The sequence below is a fragment of the Haemorhous mexicanus genome, chromosome 22 (assembly GCF_027477595.1).
Source record: "Haemorhous mexicanus isolate bHaeMex1 chromosome 22, bHaeMex1.pri, whole genome shotgun sequence".
NCBI lineage: Eukaryota > Metazoa > Chordata > Aves > Passeriformes > Fringillidae > Haemorhous > Haemorhous mexicanus.
In genome coordinates, this window is record NC_082362.1 from 4,062,671 (window position 1) to 4,083,068 (window position 20,398).

The following is a 20,398-nucleotide window of genomic DNA, read 5'->3' on the forward strand; positions in this document are numbered from 1 at the left end:
ACTGAAGCCTGATATGCTATCCTTATGACAGCTGAACAGAAGACACAGAACTGGTAAAAAATATTGGAAATGCTGTTTTTTCTACAGCCAGATGATTGTAAGTGTCTTTGGTTTTTTTCTAAAAGCTTTAAGTGCCCATCAGGACAATATCCATGGGCACTCAGTAATGCTGCAGTGAAACACTTGCTTTATTGTTAGATCCAGAGACAAAGCTGCCACTTGTCCATGTGCCCTTCTGTCTTTTTCAGCCCACTGAAGAGTGGATTATTCCTGACCTCTGCTCTATCTGGAGCCCACAGGAGATCACAGAGGGAAGCATCATCTTGGGGAATCATTCCCATCTTGCAAGAGCACAATAATTGCCATAGGGATGGAAGCTGCTTTGCACTGAGGTCTGGATGCTTTTTATATGTGCTGTGTGACTACAAAGACTGAGCAATGGTGTTCAAAGCACCCCCCACAGATGTGTGCAGCTCATCAGACTCCCCAGATTTTGTACAGCCAGGGAATCCTGCACCAATGTGTCATTTATAGTGGAAATCATGACCTGTAAGGAGCACAGTCTTGCAGATAGCCTGGATTTCTCAGAATAACTATGAAGATACCACCTGAAAAGTCCTAGTGATGATCTCTTTTCAAGGATTAGCCATTTGGGTTTTACAGACAGATTTGGGTTTTCCAGACAGATTTGGGTTTTTACAGACAGATTTGGGTTTTCCAGTTAAAGCCCACTGACCAGAGGACAGCTTTGGGGTTTTCACTCCTTGTGTTTGCCTCTGATCAAAAGTTCATGTTACTCTTAAATATTTCTGCTAATGAGGCAGCATCCTCCTGGTGGGAAGCTTTAGGCTACTCCACTTTCCACTCCAGGTGCACAGCTGGAAGCTGCTTTCCACTCTCCCAGATGAACAGCTCATGGTGATGCTCCTGGCTTGGCTTGCCCTGGGCATGGCCTGTGTCACAGAGGGCATATTTGCTCCAGATGGCAACCCTTGCATTTCATCACCAACTGTTATAAACAGTGCTGGCCTGAGCTTCATGAGATTCCTGGTCTCCATGATGTGCCAGAGCCAGAGAATGCACCTCACATGCCACCCACAGCACCAGAGGTCAGACACCAGCTCTGCTGGGCCACTTCCTCTCAGCTCTTTCAAGACATCTTTGTGTGCTGAAGCTGTTTGTGAGCATGTGATTGGAGTGGATTATCTTTTCAGCCCATTTATCAGGGTCCCAAGAGGTTAAAATAGAAGGAAATGGAGTGTCTCAGGGCAGAAAAACAAGCGGAAACTGGAACAAAGTGTTTTTTCCTCAAAGCCGGAAGCCATTCTCAGAGTTTCTTGACAGCAGGAGACTGAAAGACTGTGGAGTTGATTTAAGGCCAATGCCTCCTCTTCCTGTCCCCATCAAGAAGTCATGATTGATTGATTGATTGATTGATAACAAAGTGATTGGAAAATTCTTGCTCCCAAGCAGGGAACACTCCAATCCCACAAGCCAAGCCCACAAATCTCTGCTTAGAGAGTGCATCTGCCATGCACTCAGCACCCACAGATGTCATTTCCAATCCTCCACCTTTCAGATACAATAACAGGCAGAGCCATTGTGTGATGGAACTCTTCCTAACACCAACTCTCACTAAGGTGTGCCATTGAGAGGGACTTACCCGCAGTGCCCAGTGCCAGTCTCCAGCAACCTGCTTCACACTCGAGCCAGTGATGTACCCCAAGCCACTGCAAGAAAGGCCAAGAGAGAGCTGGTCAGAGCTTTAAGTGTGCCACACTCACAGCTGTTCTTAGACAAAGGCAAAGAGAGGCACAGCCAACTGTGTGTCCTCAGCTCTCTGGTCCTACAGAGAAGAAGAAATATGGGGATTGAAGCAGATGGTGGCTAGTATGTGACTCTGCCCAGCACTGCTGATTTAAAAATGTCCAAATCTGATGGAAGTTTGGAAGTTTATAGCTGACCTTTCAATCTACAGTGGATGGAAAGAAAGACTTTAAAAGAATTTATTTCCCAATTTCACTTCTACATCAGGCCTTTCTCTGTACTAATATGAATATTAAAAAATTTTATGTTCAAGCTTTAAGTTAAAAAGTGCCTTTCAAGGACAGGTCATATTCCATCATTAGATTTTTTTTTTTCTTCTTGCCACTAAATAATACTTGGCTTTAATTAAGCAGGAAGAGTCTATTTTCTATTAGCTTGGAAGAAAAACCAAGGAGAACATGCAGGATGTTTAACAGGAGACCTTCAGCCACATGTATGACAAAAGGTGCATCACGAGAGACTAAAGGTGAACAAAGCCACATTTCTCTCAACATGACTGAAGGTAAACACCCTTCTTCAAAACTGCTGCATCTGTTGCTGAGATTGCCTTGGCTAAAAGTCACCAGGACTGCAGTGGGGCAACTGTGATCCCCCCTCTCCAACCCCCCCTTACTTTATAGAGGGGTCTGCTAAGGTTTGGAGGTTGTCAACCAAAACCTCCCTAGAACTGGACATCTTACCCAGACAGGCCCCAAAATCAAACCATGAATCATCACAGACTGGTTTGGGTTGCAAGAGACCTTAAAATCCATCCAGCTCTACCCCCTGCCATGGGCAGGGACACCTTCCACTGCCTCAGGTTGCTGCAAGCCCTGTCCAACCTTGAGCACTGCCAGGGATCCAGGGGCAGCCACAGCTCCTCTGGGAATCTGTGCCAGGGCTTCACCACCTTCACAGGGAAGAATTTCTTCCTAATATCCAATCAAAACCTCTTTCAGTTTACAGCCCTTGTTCTATCCTCCCTGGCTTTGTAATCCACACTGCTGCTGGATATTGAGACATTGAGATACTGAAGTCCCAGAATCAGGCTCAACAGGATGAATATTTGTAATTTTTTTAGTTCATTGAATTTTCTGTGTGAATACTTGGAATCCTTGGTCCTCTTGGCAAAACATTCTTTCCACCAGTTAAGGATCTGTTTCTCTCTTTTTCCCCAAGAGCAAAAGGATGTTCGTGAGTTTTATCTCACAGGTAAGTGCTCCAGCTTGTAAAATGCACCACCAGGAGTTTTTCTCTGTTTTGGACTATGTTGGCCATGTATTCCCTGCTGGAAATGAACCCATATTGCCCTTTTTCCCAGGATGTTGTCCAGCTCTGGGAAATGGTATGCAAACTATGCAAAGCTACCTTGCTGACAATCTCACAATAGAGTGTCAGCAATTATTTTAAAAAAATAAAAATAATGACAGATTCCCTCCTGTCCCAACAATCAGTTACTGTGTTGGGCTGATAAAGAAATTCCACTGAAAGAAAAAGTGAGCTAAAATACTTTTATTCCATTTCCACCCCATTGCTGTAAAAAAGTAGGAAAAAACCTAAATAAACCAACAACAAACTTCCCATTAGTTCCCAAAAGTCACATATGAACCAGTAACCAGGGCCACAAAAGAGTCTAATTCCTGCAACTAATTAGTCACTGCTCACAATATTTTCCTGTCTGCATTCCAGCCAAAGTCAAGAACTATCATCATTAGCAATTTCAGATCTATGTGAGATTATTTAAGAGAAAAGCCATAAGCAAATAGAAGAACTTTTGTGTCACTTACCTGCCCAGAGGAATTGCAAAGTAGAAAACAGAGAGCATCAGGGTCCTTGTGTTTTTGGTGAACAGGTCTCCAATGATGGTTGGTGCAATAGTAGAATAACTCGCTTCACCAATGCCAACCAAACCCCGGGAGAGCACAAGGAGCCAGAAATACTGAGAAAAGAAATAGAAACATTAGCAGGTCCCCCCTTGGCTTTTTTAATTCAGGATGGATAGCAGTCAGGGAAATACAAATTCATGTGACTGGAAAATGATCCTCCTGTATGCATTTATTTTTAGAACTTCAGAGCTGTTTCATTTGTCTTTTACCCAGAAGAAAGGGACAGTATTTTTTGTGAAGATTTATAGGCATGAAAGAAAAGTAATAATAAAACATTACTCGGACATTCAAGAATATATCCTAAAAGAGGCAGAAGACCCCCAGTTTGTTCCCAGATCCCAGCTCACTCTTGCTGCTTTGGGAAGGCCTGGGGAGGTGGGTGAGTGTAACAAACCCTGCTCTGGGATCCAGGAACAGCAACTCCTGCTGAGCACAACCCATCCTCCCCAGTGTGCCAAGGACAGCTTCTACTGGGAAATCCTAAAGGATCTTCAAAGCTGGGAAAGAGTGGAACCTGAAATCCCTCAAACTAAATGTCCTTCTTCACTAAAAGCTATGGAGTAATCACAGCTTTTATCATTCAAAGGTGCTAAGCACCCATCTCACTCCACTTGCCCTCAACAGCAGCAGGCACCTCCCCAAAACTGTCAGAGGAGACCTGAGCTTTACTGGGAACCCAGGAACATCTGTGTCCTCTGTAAGCAGGACCTGCAGGGAGTGACCCAGAGCCACACAGGGCAGGAGCATGCAGGAGGCATTCAGCTGCCCAGGGAGCACCTACCTCTCTGGGTGAAGGACAGTCCCACAGGATGAGGATATATGGAAAAACAGGTGACCCCAATGCCTGGGAATGATTGGTGCACACATCTGACTCCATTGATTCAGAATGCTGAGCAATTGCTTTATTAAAACTATATTATATTACATTATACTATACACTATTAAAGAATACTAAAAGGATACTATACTATACAAAGATACATACGAAAGAAAACTCATTTCTGTCTCCAGGCAGTCAGTACACAGCTTTTTCCAACTGGTCAAGGAAACAAAACAATCCTCAGTAGAATCCAGTTGACAAATCACTTCAATCTTCCCAACAAACAATCTTCCTAACATATTCCACATGTGCAAAAACAACAGGAGCAGCAAGTAAAGATAAGAATTGTTTTCTCTTTTTTCTCTCTGTTCAGAGAATGTGAATGCCACAAGGATACACTTCACATTCAGCACTACACAATCTAAAATGGTCAGAAAGGAATTGCTTATCCAATAGAATTTTTTAATGGGCCATTTCAATCAACACTTTCATGAACTGTGAGGACCTGATTTTCAACCTAAGTTTCTCTGCCCCTGCAGTTTTCTGGGTGCTGCTGGGTGCAGGCTAAGACACAATGCTTTGATGCCTGAATACCAGATACATGAGAACAAGCAAACTCTCAGCCATCTAAGCAGCTTGAGCTACACCCAGAAATAATTGCAGGGACAGAAATGAAGCAGTCAATGCAGAAAGTTGTAAGCACAGGGAAATCTATTTCTACAAATTTAACCTCTACAAATCCTCAATTTGCTGTCATTATTCTCTAGATCATTTGTGAGAAGAACAGCAGGGATTTAAACTGAAGGAAGGCAGGCTTAAATTAGATATTAGGAAGAAATTCTTCCCTGAGTGTGGTGCAGCCCTGGCACAGGATGCCCAGAGCAGCTGTGGCTGCCCCATCCCTGGAAGTGTCCAAGGCCAGGCTGGATGAGGCTTGGAGCAACCTGGGATAGTGGAAGGTGTCCCTGCCATGGCAGGGGGTGGGATGGGATGGACTTTAAGTTCCTTCCCAGCCCAAACCAGTCTGTGATTCTATGTTTATGATATGTCCTTAACCATGAAAGTGCTTTGGGAAAAATGAGCAATTACCAATTCTCCTTCTTCAGATAGGAAAAAGTCAAGGGAAATGACTGATTTTGTGCCCCACAGCAAAGCCAAGCTAGAGTACAAGTCTCATTCACAACATGGAAAATGCCATGCAGACTCCAAGCCACGTGCCTCAGTCATAAATATATCCATCAGCAGACAAAAATCTACCACTGACACATTTGCATTGTTTTCCTCACTGCAATCCCTGGTTGAAAAGAATATTTTGAGGATTCCAACAGCCACAAAAACAAAATACTTTCGTGTACTCTTCACTTCCTCATATTTTGGTGTGAATTCTGGAGCAATATGCACTTTCTGCAGGAATACAAGTTCCTTGTTTGCTGGGAGGGCGTGTGCAGTGCTGCTCACATTCATGCATCTCCCACAAGCTGCACATACCTAACTCACACACGTGGGTGTGAGCAGAAAGGGCAATCCTGTGACTCAAGTGATTTAATTTCTGTCAATTTCCCAATGCTCAACCACTTCACTGCAGAAATATGCTGGCAGTCGTTGGTGCACAGGTAACCAATGTATTTTGAATGAGCAACAGTATTTGTAACGTGCTGAAAGGCTTAGTCATGCAGAATTAGAAAGCAGGGAACTGCAGGCTGGCTGTGGTTTCTGAGGAAGTTTAGATCTGGATCACAGAGAGGGTGACAGGCAAAGCAGTCACCTGCCTGGGATGAGCATGGACAGTGTTACCTACAACTGAAGAATGACAAGTTTGTAAATGCACTGGGTGTTCCTCAAATTTGAAATACCTACAGAAAAATGACACAATTTTGTGCTCATCAGCCTGTATTGCCCCCAGTGGATGCACTGGGTAGGAATTTCCTCCAAACAATGCTGTGAGAAGGTTCCTCTTACAATCCTTGTGCAAAGCAGGAAAACTGTACCAAGTATTCCTTTTGTGATAGAGTGACTCAGTTCATCAATAGCATGGAATCAGATGCCCAATACATGAAATCATCTGCAACAGGTAACACATCCTCTCTTCTCTCTCAGTTGCCCTGCAAATCCTTCTCCCTGGCTTATCCCATGCTGACACACTCCAAATATCTGTTTAATATTTAAATTACGTTTTTTGAAGCAGTGGCATTCAAACTTAAGTAATAAGATTTTTACTTCATCTGGGAATAAAAGCAGTCTTAAAAAGCATAATTCACATAAAGACCTGAATGGTATTGGCTTTCTGAGATCAGATATTCAAGATTACAGACCATCCAGCCATTAAGTTGTGACAACTAGATAACACACTCAAAAATCTAAAACAATTTAGGGAATTATTTATAGTTGGTTCTATATTGTGCCTGGTTTTGGAGCTCTATATCTAGGATTAAAGAGCTAATTCCTCTTCTAACCAGTTATTTGGGATCTTTAGCTAGCATGCATCCTGTTGGAATTCATATGATAAAATTAATTTGCTAAAATGAGCTGGCACCCCCATCTTCCACCTCTAATCAGTCACTCAAAACTTGTGTTTTAGCTGTCTCTGAAGAGAGCTGGGGAGCTCCTCAAGTCAAAAATGGTCCCATCCATGACAGGCCTTGTCTTTTTGTTTTCCATATAAGAAGAAAAAAAATACAAACAACAAAACAACTCTAAAATTCCTATGCTGGTGCTCATTTGGACCACAGGCATTCCATGACCCACTCAGAAACTGGTCCCAAAATCACTCCACATGCAATAGAGACAGCTGCTAGTTTTTGTGTACATTTATACACATACACCCACAGAACATCCCTTTTCCTCTCCAAGTGCATGTGGACATGACAGCCTGCACAAACACATGGCACAGTCAGATATTCCACATGCTGAGGGAATTTCTGTTCTCCTCCACAGCTGTAGCAGAACACCTCTGCCATTTCCTCTGCACTGGATTTTCCCCCCTCTGCTTTTCCATTTATGTCCTACCTCAGGGTTCTCAGGAGTTTAATGAAAGAAAAAGGGCTGACACCAGCTCAATTCTGCCAGTGCTCAAAAGCAGAACAGGCAGCTCAGACTTTAACTGAATTTCACTGTTCCCCAAGCAGAAATTGATATATATTGAAGAAGCTAGTTTCTTTCTATATGACTTGGTAACTCTGCTGTAATTTGTTCATCTGTGCAAGGAGGTTTCTGGCAGGAAAACTGAAAATATCTGAGTCAGCTTTCAGGACCTGAACTAATTCCTTCCCCATAGGTTAAGCCCAGCAACCTCAACACTTATCAGCAGTGTTTTCTTAAAATGAAATGCCTGAAACTGAAGTTGTTTTGAAACAAGGTGCTATTAGGACAAGCAATTAATTTGTATTTAATTTTGGAAAGCAGCCATATCAGAGACTGTCTGCACCTCCATGAGAGCTGCCAACATCTCCTGGTTTGGGGAGATGCAGAGGGTTTTTTGGAATGAGTTCATAGCCTCAATCCCCCTCCTTGCCTGTGTGTCAGCCCAAGGTGTAGCTCCCTGGTGTGCTGGGATTCTGCAGCCACAGAGCAGCTCTGTGGCACCAGCCTGGCTGTGGCACTGGGATGGGACACCTGGGCCACACAGCCTGGCTGCTCCAGGAGCAAGTCAGGGTGCAAAATTTCTCCTGGAACTCATAGCAGACAGGTTGTGTGGCTCAGGGCTTCCAGTCCCTTTCTCCAACTTGTGTGGCTGGTGAGGCACAAGCCAGGGAAGATTCCAGTACACAATAAACCATCAGCATAGGGAAAGAATGTTGGCTGCAGAGACCCAGAACTGCCACAGCCTTCCTGGGAATTTCCCTTCAAGAGATGACATCACCAGAAATTAATGCCTGGAGAAAGCACTCACACCTATGAATGGGAGGTACAGAGGGTCAATGATGTGCTCTCTTCTTCCCATCTCCCAGATATACAGAAGGAAAAACAGCCTCTAGCCATAAAGCAAAAGAAATCCAATTCCCCAAAACAGGAGTGAGTTTCAGAAGGGATACAAATCCTTATGCCTTAAGGATGTGCCAATAAGGAATAAAAAATTCTACCTGCCAACTTCTACATTTCTAAACTATCAGCAAGCACAGACAACAAGAGTGACAGATCATGGGGTCCAAGGGACCTGGTCTCATTACTGTCACCAGTGTCACCAACACTAGAAGCTATGGATGTGACACTCCTTCCAGAATTTACATCTGAAAAAAAGCTTTCATGGTTGGAGTTAAATATTTATAATACAGAACCATTGAATTGTTTGGGTTAGAAAAGACCTCTAAGAACATCAGGTCCAACAGATAAATTGTACAATGTGGTTTCTATTCACACCTTCATACTGACTTTACTCTCAATCTCCTGCACACATAAATGTATGATAGCCTAGGACACATGACTGGCTTTAATTATGTTTGCTGAAACCTCCTAATTATACATTTATCCTAGCTGTATAGACCATTCAGGGAGTAATATGTGTTTTAAGAGGTCTAATTGCAGCTTGAGGTTCTTTCTCCTTTTTTAATTAGTTAACAAAAGGAGTAAAGCCACTGGTTATTTAAAAGATTATCTGCCAGTGGTAAATCTATAATCTGCCAAATATGTGTACAACTCTGAGCCACGAGATTTACTGTCTAAAGAATCATATGATCCTTAAGCTTTGTTTATGAAGTATTTGCATTTGAATGTGGAATAGCTTGTAAAGGTCTCAAAAGAAGCTGAACACATGCTCCTTTCAGATGAGGGACACATGGACTGAGGAGATCCCACAGACAGAGACACTCCAGAGTCATGAATTCCTGTGTGTGCACAGCACCAATGCAAACCATGTTTAAAACTGCTGTTGCTGGTCTAAAGGAAGGATCTTTTATACTGCTACAGCACCTACACCTGCACCTGCACCCTTCCCTATGTGAGGATGTTGAGTTAAACTCCTGTGGATAATGCATTTAGCTGATGTAAAAAAGGACTCAGTACCATTAAATTCCTCTTTGAGCTGAGTTTTGCCATATTTTATTTCTTTTATTTTATAAACATTATGCAAAAATCAAGAATGCAGGATCAGGGTTTGCATCCTTTGAAAGAAGATGAGCATGAAGTCATTCCTTCCACAGGCAGCTGGGGTTGCCACACAGAGCCTAAAATGTGGTGAAATGACAATAAACTAAGGAGAAAGCATTGGGATTGACCTAATTTCCCTGAGTTTCACTCCTGTATTTCTCCAGCTGGCTGAGCCTTGCACTAGGCAGCTAGAGTAGCACAGCAGTCACAAGTGATCAGTTGGATCAATCTGAGACACTGCAGGAGCCATTTGAACAAGGTAAAGCCCACAGGGCTCAAGTATCAATTCTAGGGCTGCACAACAGTGGCTCCCTTTGACAGCTGCACTCACATGCAAGAATTTGCCCTCCTTGAGCAGACCCTGCATTTTCTGGCCAGGCAAACACCCCTTCCTCCTCTGCTCCAGTAAGTTTTCCCAGCAGTCTGCAAGATTGAAATGGTTAATGATGACACACCACACCTTTTGCCAAAAGATGCACCATTAACTATGAGGTAAGGCAAACCAGGAACCTGCTCTGAGTATCGGGCTGGTGACTAAGAGCATTGACTCCTGCACAGTCACAGCTCAAATTCCAGCTCATTAGCTGAGAGTCACTGAAGAGCTGAGCACTGGAATGACATTACATATTTGCTTAAACACTAAAAGCTCCAATTCTCTCAGCCCTCCCAGGAATGAGGGCTCACCTTGAAAAATATGAGAGTTTCTAAGTCAAACAAGGACACTGACATAGCACGAGAGACAAGCTGACATTAAACAATGAGGCTGATGTTTCAAATTCCATTCTGTGTCTGGATGGATGACAAAGGCCACAGCAGAACAGATAAGCTTAAATACATCTTCCAGCACTGTGCACCCCTAAAGCTTTAAGAATTTTGCATATATATCAGCAAGGCACCTGGCTTCCATTGCTGGATACAAGTTCTGGGCACAAATACTTGAAGGGAATGCTATGTCAAATCTAGATATAAAACTCAAAGTTACATGCCTCACCTTCTCAAACATCAATGGTTCTAACTCTTCTCTAATAAAAGCAGAATAAATATTGCAAAGAGCCAGAGAGGGACTGGTGAATTGTTCCATGCCAATCCTGAAGAACATGTCCTCCTGTCAAGTTCAGCCCAGATTTTTAAGTAACTGAATATTCATTCCGAATTTTGGCCATCTGATGTCTTACCATCTGGGAGATCTTTGAGCAGGAACAAAGGAAGATGAATTTCTTTTTCTTTATTGACAAGTAATCTTACCTAATCCCTCGTGGGAGTTGCCAGCCAAGAGACCAAAATACAAACCAGCATGAGGGCAAAAAATGTTTTGTTGATCAGTACTTTCCTCCCCTGTTCAGGGGTTGGCTAAGCACTGGTTTCAGGATTCCCTACAACCAAAGGGAGTGGGTTATGCTCAGTCTGGGTGGTACAAAGGGACCAGCAGGGCACATGCTCAGGTTATCAGCTCTGAGTCAATGCTGAGAGTTATCAGTGTTTATCTGTTTGCTGTAGAGATACTCAGTGCACTGAGTTGATGCTAGAGCTACCTGTCAGATAAATCTAATTATGAACCACCCTTCTCACCTCCACCAAGAGTTCTCCCCTTATCAGCCCTGAGTGCTGCGCCCAGGGCAGCTGCCATTTGTCCCACTGCAGGGAAGTGATTGGGTTTAGATTCCTCTTTCCTTCCCTCATTGTGTGTGTTGTCACTCACCCATGCCTACTTCTCACTCCCCATCTCCTCCATCACAACTACTCTGTAAGTCATTACTGCACACAACATTTCCCAGAACTTCCATCACCACTGGATTCTATTTAAGTTCTACAGTTCCCTCCCTTCAAACAGAGCCCTTGATGCTAAGTCCATCATCCATCACCATTGTTTAACTGCTCTTCACCTTTGCAAGCACTCAGAGAACAAGATAATACCTGAGACTGGAAGGAATTTGGAGATAGTCTGGTCCCTGTCCCCTGGTCACAGCAGGATCCACAACAGGCTGGTCAGGATAATGTCCAATTGAGCTTTGAGTATCTCCAAAGATGGAGGAGCCACAGCCAGGCTGGACAACCTGTTGCAGTGTTGGACCATCTTCAAAAATTGCTTCTTCTTATGTTTAAGTGAAATTTCTGTATTTTATTTTGTGCCTCTTGCCTCATCTTTTCACTGGGGACCTTTGAGACAGTCTGGCTGCATCTTTACAGCTCCCATCAGGTATCAGTACACACCCAAGCAGCACTAGGGGCTCTGTGGGGACAGGAGCATTTCTAGAGTGAGGATGCCACTTTGACAAAGGTAAAGTATTTAAATTCAGTTAAATCCATATGGCAGACACCATCTCACATTTGCTGTCTCTGCCACATTCACACAAGCCAGGTTTTGCTTCACTCCTTTTCCCTCAAGCCTGCTTGGCATAGAAAGTATACTAGTTTAAATATTTATGTCTGGCAAAGGATGCTTCTCTTACCCAAAGATCCTCTCCTCAACTCTCACAAGCAGGTCACTAAAATTCAAGTGCAAATGCCCCAGGCTTTCTTCCTTCAAATGTTCACAGGTTTTATTCCCACGTTCACATTAGTTTTATTCCCATGTATTTATTCCACATATGCTGGTGGAGGTTATAACTGTGTTACAGATGAGACACACCAAGATTTAACAGCAAGCTACTGATTTATTGAAACCTTAATGCATTTGATTAATTATTTGCTCAAGGGTCAATACTGAAACCCTTTGCATTTAGGATGGACTCATACAACAGCTTCTAAAGCAGGTCTGATTCCTCTGCAGCACCCATTTCCACTTTGTCAAACACTTCCAAACTTCAGCTCATTTGGATGCATTAAGTGTCTCACTGATTCTCAGCTCTGAACACCTCACCTTTGAACAATTCCCTTTTGGGAAAATTCAGCTGCTACTCAGAGCCCTACAAGGAGAAAAGAGACCACAGCAAGCAGAAAGAGATCAAAATACATATTTAAATATAAAAATGAGCAAGGGAGATGAAGCAAAGTCCACTCACCTTTCCTTTGATTGTCTCTAGTATTTGTTAATGGCTTTAGTTCTCCCAGGTAGCCTGTTCAAGCACACTTAATAGAATGTGGAAAGTTTTATTTGGGAATGCATTTAAGATTCTGGCTGATTAAAGCATCCCTATTTTAAGAGATTTATATTTTTATTTAGTATATAAAAATAACCAATAAGGACAGGAAGATACTCCTTTTTCAACTCATCACACCCCAATCAGCAACTAAAGTGTTTAACAACTGCAAACCTACAGGGAGGCTCTAAAGTGAAACACCCAATCAAGTGTTCTGGAGATAAAAAACAAACCCAAAGGTCCCTGGAAGTAGCAAGACTCTCACAGCACATCTTCCACAGAGTTGCTTCGTGCTTCAAAGGGACAAAAACCCGTGGCAAGGTTTTCTGAGCTATTTGCAAATGTTGAATGTGAAAATCTCTTTCAACACTAAAATTGCAGTGTCTGAAATCCAGGTTCCCATCACTCTCCTCCCTCCAAAGCTGTGGCAGTCCTGAGGGAATCCTCTGTTGCTTTTCAGTCATTTTTGGGCAGCAGCACAAAAGTAAAAAAAAAAAAAAGAAAAGAAAAAAAAAGAGCAAGCCCAATTCCCATTCTCCATCCCATTAGGGAGTGTAATTACAAGACATGGGGTGATGAAGCAGCACCACCAGATCCTGACTATAAACTGAGAAAAGACAAAGCAGCATTGCCACTGCCTAACTGAAGGGCTTTTCATTTGATTGACCTGCCCATGGTAGAAATACTACAACATGGTGGGATTTACATTCTCCTCAGTTTAGTTTCTTGGTCATTAATATTGGATTAATGACAGGGACCTGGGATGAAATGAGGAGGGAGGTACCAGGTTACTCACACACCAAACCCCATGGAGCAGATGCAATGTTGCTGTAAAATAGACCTTAAAGAAGAAGGCTGATGTTCAAATAAATCACAGTGTTCATAAAGAGCCCCATGTTCCCAGTGCCTGGTAGAAGACAGAGTTAAAACATTTCTTTTCATCCTTGGCTGTGGTGTAAGGCCCAGAGGAGCCCATGGCCCTTCACATGGCTGCAATAGTGGTCATTTATCCCTGTTACAAAACCATTACACCAGAATGTGTCTTCCAAAACTGTTCCCCTAAGAACCTTGATAGTTCTGGGTCGGAAGCAAATGACTGCTTTTTGTTCCAGATCTGTCAAGTGGGACACACTCACCAGCACTTGCCTCAAATATCTCTGGCATTAGGCACTACCACAGTTTCCTTCCTGAGATGTGCAAACACAGCCAGAATCACTAAAATAGGGACTGGAAGAAATACAATGTATTTCTGCAACTGTGGAAACACTGCAAGGTTTTTGACAGCCTCAGGTTCCCAAGTGCAGCTGGAATATGGGGTGGCATTCACTGAACCAAAGGACAGTCACAGGCAGAAATGGGCTCCTGTGTCCCAGCCACAGATGAGCCACCAGCAAAGCCTGAATCCAAGAGATTAAAGCCTAAATCTCCAACAAAGAGATGCCAGATTTTTTAGAACAAACATTTTGAGGCATTGATACCTAGCACTAACAACATCTCCACCTCCAGTGATGTCTACAGAAACGAGTGAGACCCAACCTCTTTAACATGAGGGGCTGTCTTGGCTCAAACTCTTTGGTTTGGACCAATTCTTAAGCAAAAATTTAGTCAAATGCATCAGGTTGGATTGGAGATTCTTGGAGAGCACAACCCCATGTCCCTATCCCTGAAACCATTGCAGAAACTGATTTCTCAGCACCCTTTGAAATAAGCTTCATCCAACTGACTGAGACACCCAGGTGTGAACACTCTGCCTGCACTAGACACGTTTTCAAGTGCAGAACAAGTTTTGAGAGTGCATGAAGGACACATTTTAAGGGAATCCCTCAAGGTTTAAATTAAATTAGCACAAAGTTACAGTCCCTGCAACTTTTCCCATACTCTTGGTTCTGCTGATTCTTGGCATATTTTGCTTTGCATATGCTAAAAATCAAGTACACCAGCAGGTCAGCTCTTGCAGCAACTTTGCTGAAGAACCATTTAAATCATTCCAAACTCTGATTTTTGCTCCTGCTTTCTGTTTTCACGCTTCCCTGGGCTTGCTGACTCAACCAAGATCCAGAGGCCTCCAAGAACCCTGCAGAAGGCTGACCTTGCAGTATGTTTGGCCCATATCTGAGAGATGTCTCTCTTCTAGCATCAGATTTCCAGAAAGTGGTGCATCTACCAATTCCTTCTACTTCAGAGTTGCTTCTTATTCATGATCTTCCTTGAGCAGTTGTCATGTTCCTTTCTGAAGTGTTATTAATTGACAAGGTTTTGTCGTGCTGTAGCTTAATTTCATTCTTGAAATCCAGCCTATCTGACAAAATGACAGCCTATTAAACCACACTAAACACATTTGGATGTTTTGTGACTATCTTCTCGTGAGGCTTCATCACTCATGTTTTCAGATTTGATGATCAGCACCACTCCCAGGGATTTCCAGCTCAAAATCTATTAAGAAGGGTTGAGATTAGTACTCTAATTTGACTTATCTGAATTGCAAATGCAGTGTTTTGTGTAGCCTGGGAACTTTATACATTTAAAAGAAATGTCAACACTTCAAAAGACTAATTTAGCACCTGGTACTGTAAAACATTTCCATTTTCCCCACTGTTTGCACATGACTTAGAACATAATGGTCCTTTTCTCAGCCTTTATGCACAACCCAGGAGGCCAAGAGTGTGTGGCCATTGAGGAAGCACTTACACTTCCCAAGGAGTGACCCATGCCTTTGGATCAGCAGGCAGCCAGGAGCTCAACCAAAGAAAAGCTCAAACCCATACTTTTGCATCTGAACAGAAGCCACAGCCTGAATAACACATTCTCTCTCTCCTGCATCCTGTTTTTCAGGACAATAGACACAACCTTCAGGAACCATCCTGCTAACAGAAAGTTTAGGTTTGTTTCCAGGCCTCCTAATGAGCCTAAACCTGGGATGAATGGATTGTTTTCTTTGTGAGGCATCATTAACCAAACTCTGCTGAAACATTGTGCTTCCTCCCAAGGCATAAGCTCCAAGAACACCATCCATAAGCTGTCTCACATATCTCCATGCTAACCACACATCAGTTTACAGCCTTTAAAAATGGCATCATTTCTCCAGACCCACATCTGACCATCCCAGTGGATCATGAAGGCACACATTCTACACCACCAACCTGGCACCCTCTCTGTACCCTCAACACACAGCTAGTTGGGAAGCTAATTCCCAGAATAACAGGACCACCCAGGCACTGCAGCAGTGACTTGCTTTGCCTTCTGACCAAGCCAGCCATCCCCCAATGGAAGCCCAGCACGCAGCCAGGACCCCACACCTGGAATGACTTGTGTCCCTCAGGCCACAGCACTACTGCAAGGATCCTGCCAGGCTGATAGGAAATTTAACAATTCCTTTACATTTTAATGTTTGCTTGTAAGCTTGCATGCAGCACTACTACTTTCCCCCCCCCCCCCCTTTTTTTTTCACATCAACTGATTAAACCCCAGTCTATTTAAGGAGCATTTTCCCTTTCTTCCATTCCTTCAATGTTTTGAATAAGGTTGAGCTTAAGATACTGTCATAATTATTTATAAAACATAATGCTAAAGCATTATAGAGATTTCCACTCACACAGAGTTAAGAAATAAGACATTATTTGTGTTCCATCATCATGCCCTGGGGTTAGGCCTCTGCTGCAGCATGACAAGCAGAATATACATTTTAACAGACAACACAAGAAGAAGGAATGTTTCCAAGACACACACAGCCTGGAAATAAAGCAATCATGCCTTCTTCCCTCTGCCTCCTCAGCAAATAACTGGCCCAGGTGAGATTTCCTGCTCAGGCACAACAAAAGCAGGACAGGTGGAATGCTACATTGCTTCCACACCATCCATCAGCTGACACAGCAGATTAACTTTCCTACTCTTCAACCTAGAGACTATGAATTCAGCTTTCTGAAAAAAATGGGACAAACCTGTAAAGGTCTTTGACCTGCAAAAATCTTTCATGCACCATGCTGCTGTGTCCAAGCATCTGCATGATCCAGTGAAACAGCACCAAAGATGTAGGGTCTGACTCAATTGCCACAGACACACAAAAGGTTCCCACAGGCTTCCAAAGAAGGAGCTGAATCAGAGCCACAATCACAGACCCTGTGATAAAGGTTTCAACATCTTCCAGTAACCCAGAGAACAAACTGCTCTGGAACAGGACAGGCAATTACAGAGGGCCCTCCCTGAGACCCTGTGCACATCAGCACTGAGCTTTGAGCCTGCTCCTGGCTGCTCTCCCAGCACAAACCTCTGTCCACCTGCTCTAGAAAATGCCTGAGCTCTGAGGGGCAGCTCTGACATTTCAGTGCAAGTAACTGCCCTCATTCCACTGAACTGCAATCCCAGCCTCTGCTGCAGCACACAGTGAGTGAGTTCTGATGCTAAGCTATGGAAATATCTCTTCTTTCATATCCACAGTGCTTGACTCAGATACTCTGTGATTTCAGACCAATTAATGACCTAAAAGGAGGTGCAGGAGGCACATTTGTGGACACATAGCTGGGGTGACTGGAGAAATTTGAATAGGACATGGTGCCAGACTGACCCCACCTGGGGAGGGTGGGACAGGGGGGTGCATCTTGATTGCTCACAGGTCCCAGAAGGGAGAGCAAAACCATTCCTGTTCCAGACACTCTGCAGATGGGAAATGCAATGTGTGGTAGAGCTATTCCTTATGATAGTTACTTGAAGTTCCTTTTTCTCATCACAGGAATAAGCTCTCTGAGTAGGCTTTGGAACTGTGCTGTGCCTCTCTCCTGGCAGCCATCACCAGCTGTGTTTTCAATAACTCTTCCCAAATGCTTCACAGACACATGGACACAGATACTGGATGGAAAAAACCCAACACTGAGCAGAAAATCCACTTCAATTTCTGATAACACCTTTGAAAAGCTTCCTGCTCTCATGGATTGGCTGTTTTGGGTCTGATGCTCTGAGAACACCTTAATCTGGTTTTCATTTATAGTTTCCCTTGGAAGAGTGACAGGTACAAAGGGACAAGGTAAGAACATAAAGGAGACAAACACATGACAGTAATTCTGCACTCTACAACTATTTCATTTATATAAATCTTTTCCCCATGCTTCCATCCTTGGTTAGCAAAATCTGAGGGAACAGTGAGGACCCAAGATTCAAGAGTTCAAATCACTGCACTTGTCTGTGCAAGAGAAGATGTTCTTACAGAAAAACAGTTTCTCATCCAGTATTTGGATCAGCTGTGCTGAAGATGATAGCAGACTTGACAGATACCCAGAATACCTTAAGACCAGCTCAGTCAGTGCTCCATTATTAAAGGAATAAACAATAGTGTATTTTTTCCTACAGTACACCTCATATAATCCATATGAAAAGAAGTGAGACAGTCAAACTTACAAGAGCACTGGGAGCAGCACTTGGAAGGACCAGCAGGGGCCTTCTTGCTGGTGAGGGGTCAAAGAAAGGGTGCTTTTCAATTTCCACATGGTGGTGGTGCTGGGTTCATGGCTGGACTCCATGATCTCAGAGGTCTTTTCCAGCCTTAACAATTCTATAATTCTAAAAGGGGCTGTGGGAACTCTCTCTGTTTAAATTACCTCCTTTCACACATACAAGAGAGGGACAGTGGGGCAGGATCATCCATACAGAATTCCCCTCTGCAGTGTAAGGCAGAGATGAGAGCCCTGATCCTTTCCCTCTCTTACTGGGACTTCTGAGCCACCTAAGCCCAGCAGCTCCTGCACCTGGCACCCACTGACCCCAGTGCCCCTGGCACAGCAGCTGCCCTGTGGGGAGCAGGGAGCTCTGGCAGCTGGAAGGAGAGGAGATGCCCAGATTGCCACATCTCACTTTAGAGAGCAGAGGCCATGCAGGAGGCTGAGGGTATCCTTTGGTGCAGGGGCACTGGGGCAGCACAAAGGGGCAGAACTGCAGCTCAGAGGGATTTGGGAGCTGACACCACCCACACAGAGAGCACCAGCTCCCACCTGATGCTGGTAACAGAGTCCACAGCAGGTAGCATTTCTCCTGAGCAGTCTAGCAAAGGCCAAGTGTGCAGAAATCCAAATGTCAACAGCACTTGCTCATCTGCAGGGCTCCTGTGCCACAGCAGAGCCAGGCAGGAGCTCTGGCCATGACCCTCAGGTAGTCCAGCATCACCTGTGGGACAGGCACAGGGACTGCTGGCAACTGCCCACCAGGGAGGGGACTGGATGCACACACAGCTGACCTCCCAAAGCTGCTGGGAGAATCCCTTTTGCCTTTTTTCTACAAGAGAGTTCTGCTCAAAAATAACAGGCCGGAACAGTGGGATATAAACATTCCAGTCATTCATGGGGACTTCAAAGACAACACTCAGTCTCCTTACATATAAAATGTTGGCCTGGGGATTTCAGTTTTGTTTGTTTCTGTTTTTCAGGCTGTGTATTTATCTTGCACAGTGCAACCACAGGCACAGGAGCTGTATGTTTTATATTACAACTTCTGCTGGAGCATTTAAAACCAAGGCTTTTTTTTTCCTACAGTGAATCATCATGTGTAGGGGGTGGCTGGATTATATTTATATTTTTAAAATTAACCCAGCTAACCATTTGTTCCATACTGCACACAATTTGTTGCTTCTCTTTTAGAAACTCGTTGAAAGATAAGTTTTGGAAATAAAAATACATCTGGCAAGTCTGAAAGACAGGACTTGAGCAAGCACTGCAGACTAACTGGAACTCCACCGTGGACAATTTGCTTCCTCTTCCAGAGATAAATCAAAATAAAACAAAAAGAAAACAACACTAATAAAAATACCTATCCAGAGGTAAATTGCAGTGGGAGCAAAAATGTTTTATCAAGTTAGCTATATCAAAGTCTGAGCAGAAATATCTACCAAGAACTGGAGAATTCAAAAGCACATTCCTGGTTTACCTTGTCAATGCTTTGCTTTTCCATTTCCCAGTTTTCTGGCTGGTGTCTCCCAGCCAACCCACATTAGCACAGCCTGCCCAGCCTGCCCTGAGGTACTGCTGGTCTCCCAGCCTGGTGGAGCAGAAGCCTTGGTTCATTTTAAGCCAGCATGCCTTTCACACAGAAATATTCTTTATACAAGATATTTACATGGACATAGCAGTATTTTAGAAGACTAGAGAACAGTCTGCAAATTTTCACCTCCAAGCTCTTTCTTGCTTTAAGGTAGAGGTGTTTGCCCACGAGGGAGAGGGGTCCTGATGTCCCAGAGGGCTGTGCTGAGGGGGCAGGAAGTTTAGCACCAAACTCCAGGGCTCACCTAAGACAATCTGCTGCTCAGACAAACCAGCTGAGAACATTTATCATGACTAATAGATGTGGATATCCAAGCAGCCAGAAACAAACTCTCCTGATAGATGATCACTCCTGATAACCAGGTCGCTTCATATGAAGCTGTTCAGAAAGAGAGAAATGGTGCAATTGGGATTACAGACCCTTCCCAAAGACATCTTGGAATATAAACCACCTCAGGGTGATCAGCTACCACAGGCAATCAGGCACTGTGCTCATGAAAATGCTGCCTAGGGAAATAAACTGGTTACTTATTAAATCAGAGTTTATATTGATACAGAGGAAGACAAACATATATTTAGCTTTTTGTGTGGTTGGAAACACATCTGGGTAAAGAAACTCTATGAAGATTGTGCCCTTGGTTCATTACTTTGGGATATGACTCTATGCCACACAAAAGCCTACTCTATTTGTGTTGATTTATTACA

The 20,398-nt window shown here is 43.6% G+C and overlaps 1 protein-coding gene across 2 annotated transcripts in view; it reads right to left on the minus strand.

Moving 5' to 3' along the window:
- SPNS2 (SPNS lysolipid transporter 2, sphingosine-1-phosphate) overlaps positions 1-20,398 on the minus strand; it is a 136,092-nt gene that overhangs the window by 49,560 nt on the left and 66,134 nt on the right. For both annotated transcript variants that reach the window (XR_009489157.1, XM_059865894.1), the window contains exons 4-5: positions 3,594-3,745; positions 1,664-1,730 (exon numbers count right to left, since the gene is read on the minus strand). Coding sequence is in view for 1 of the 2 variants with exons in the window: in XM_059865894.1 (XP_059721877.1) it covers positions 1,664-1,730; positions 3,594-3,745 (219 nt within the window). In the remaining variant the exon portion in view is untranslated. The remainder of the gene's footprint in view (positions 1-1,663; positions 1,731-3,593; positions 3,746-20,398) is intronic.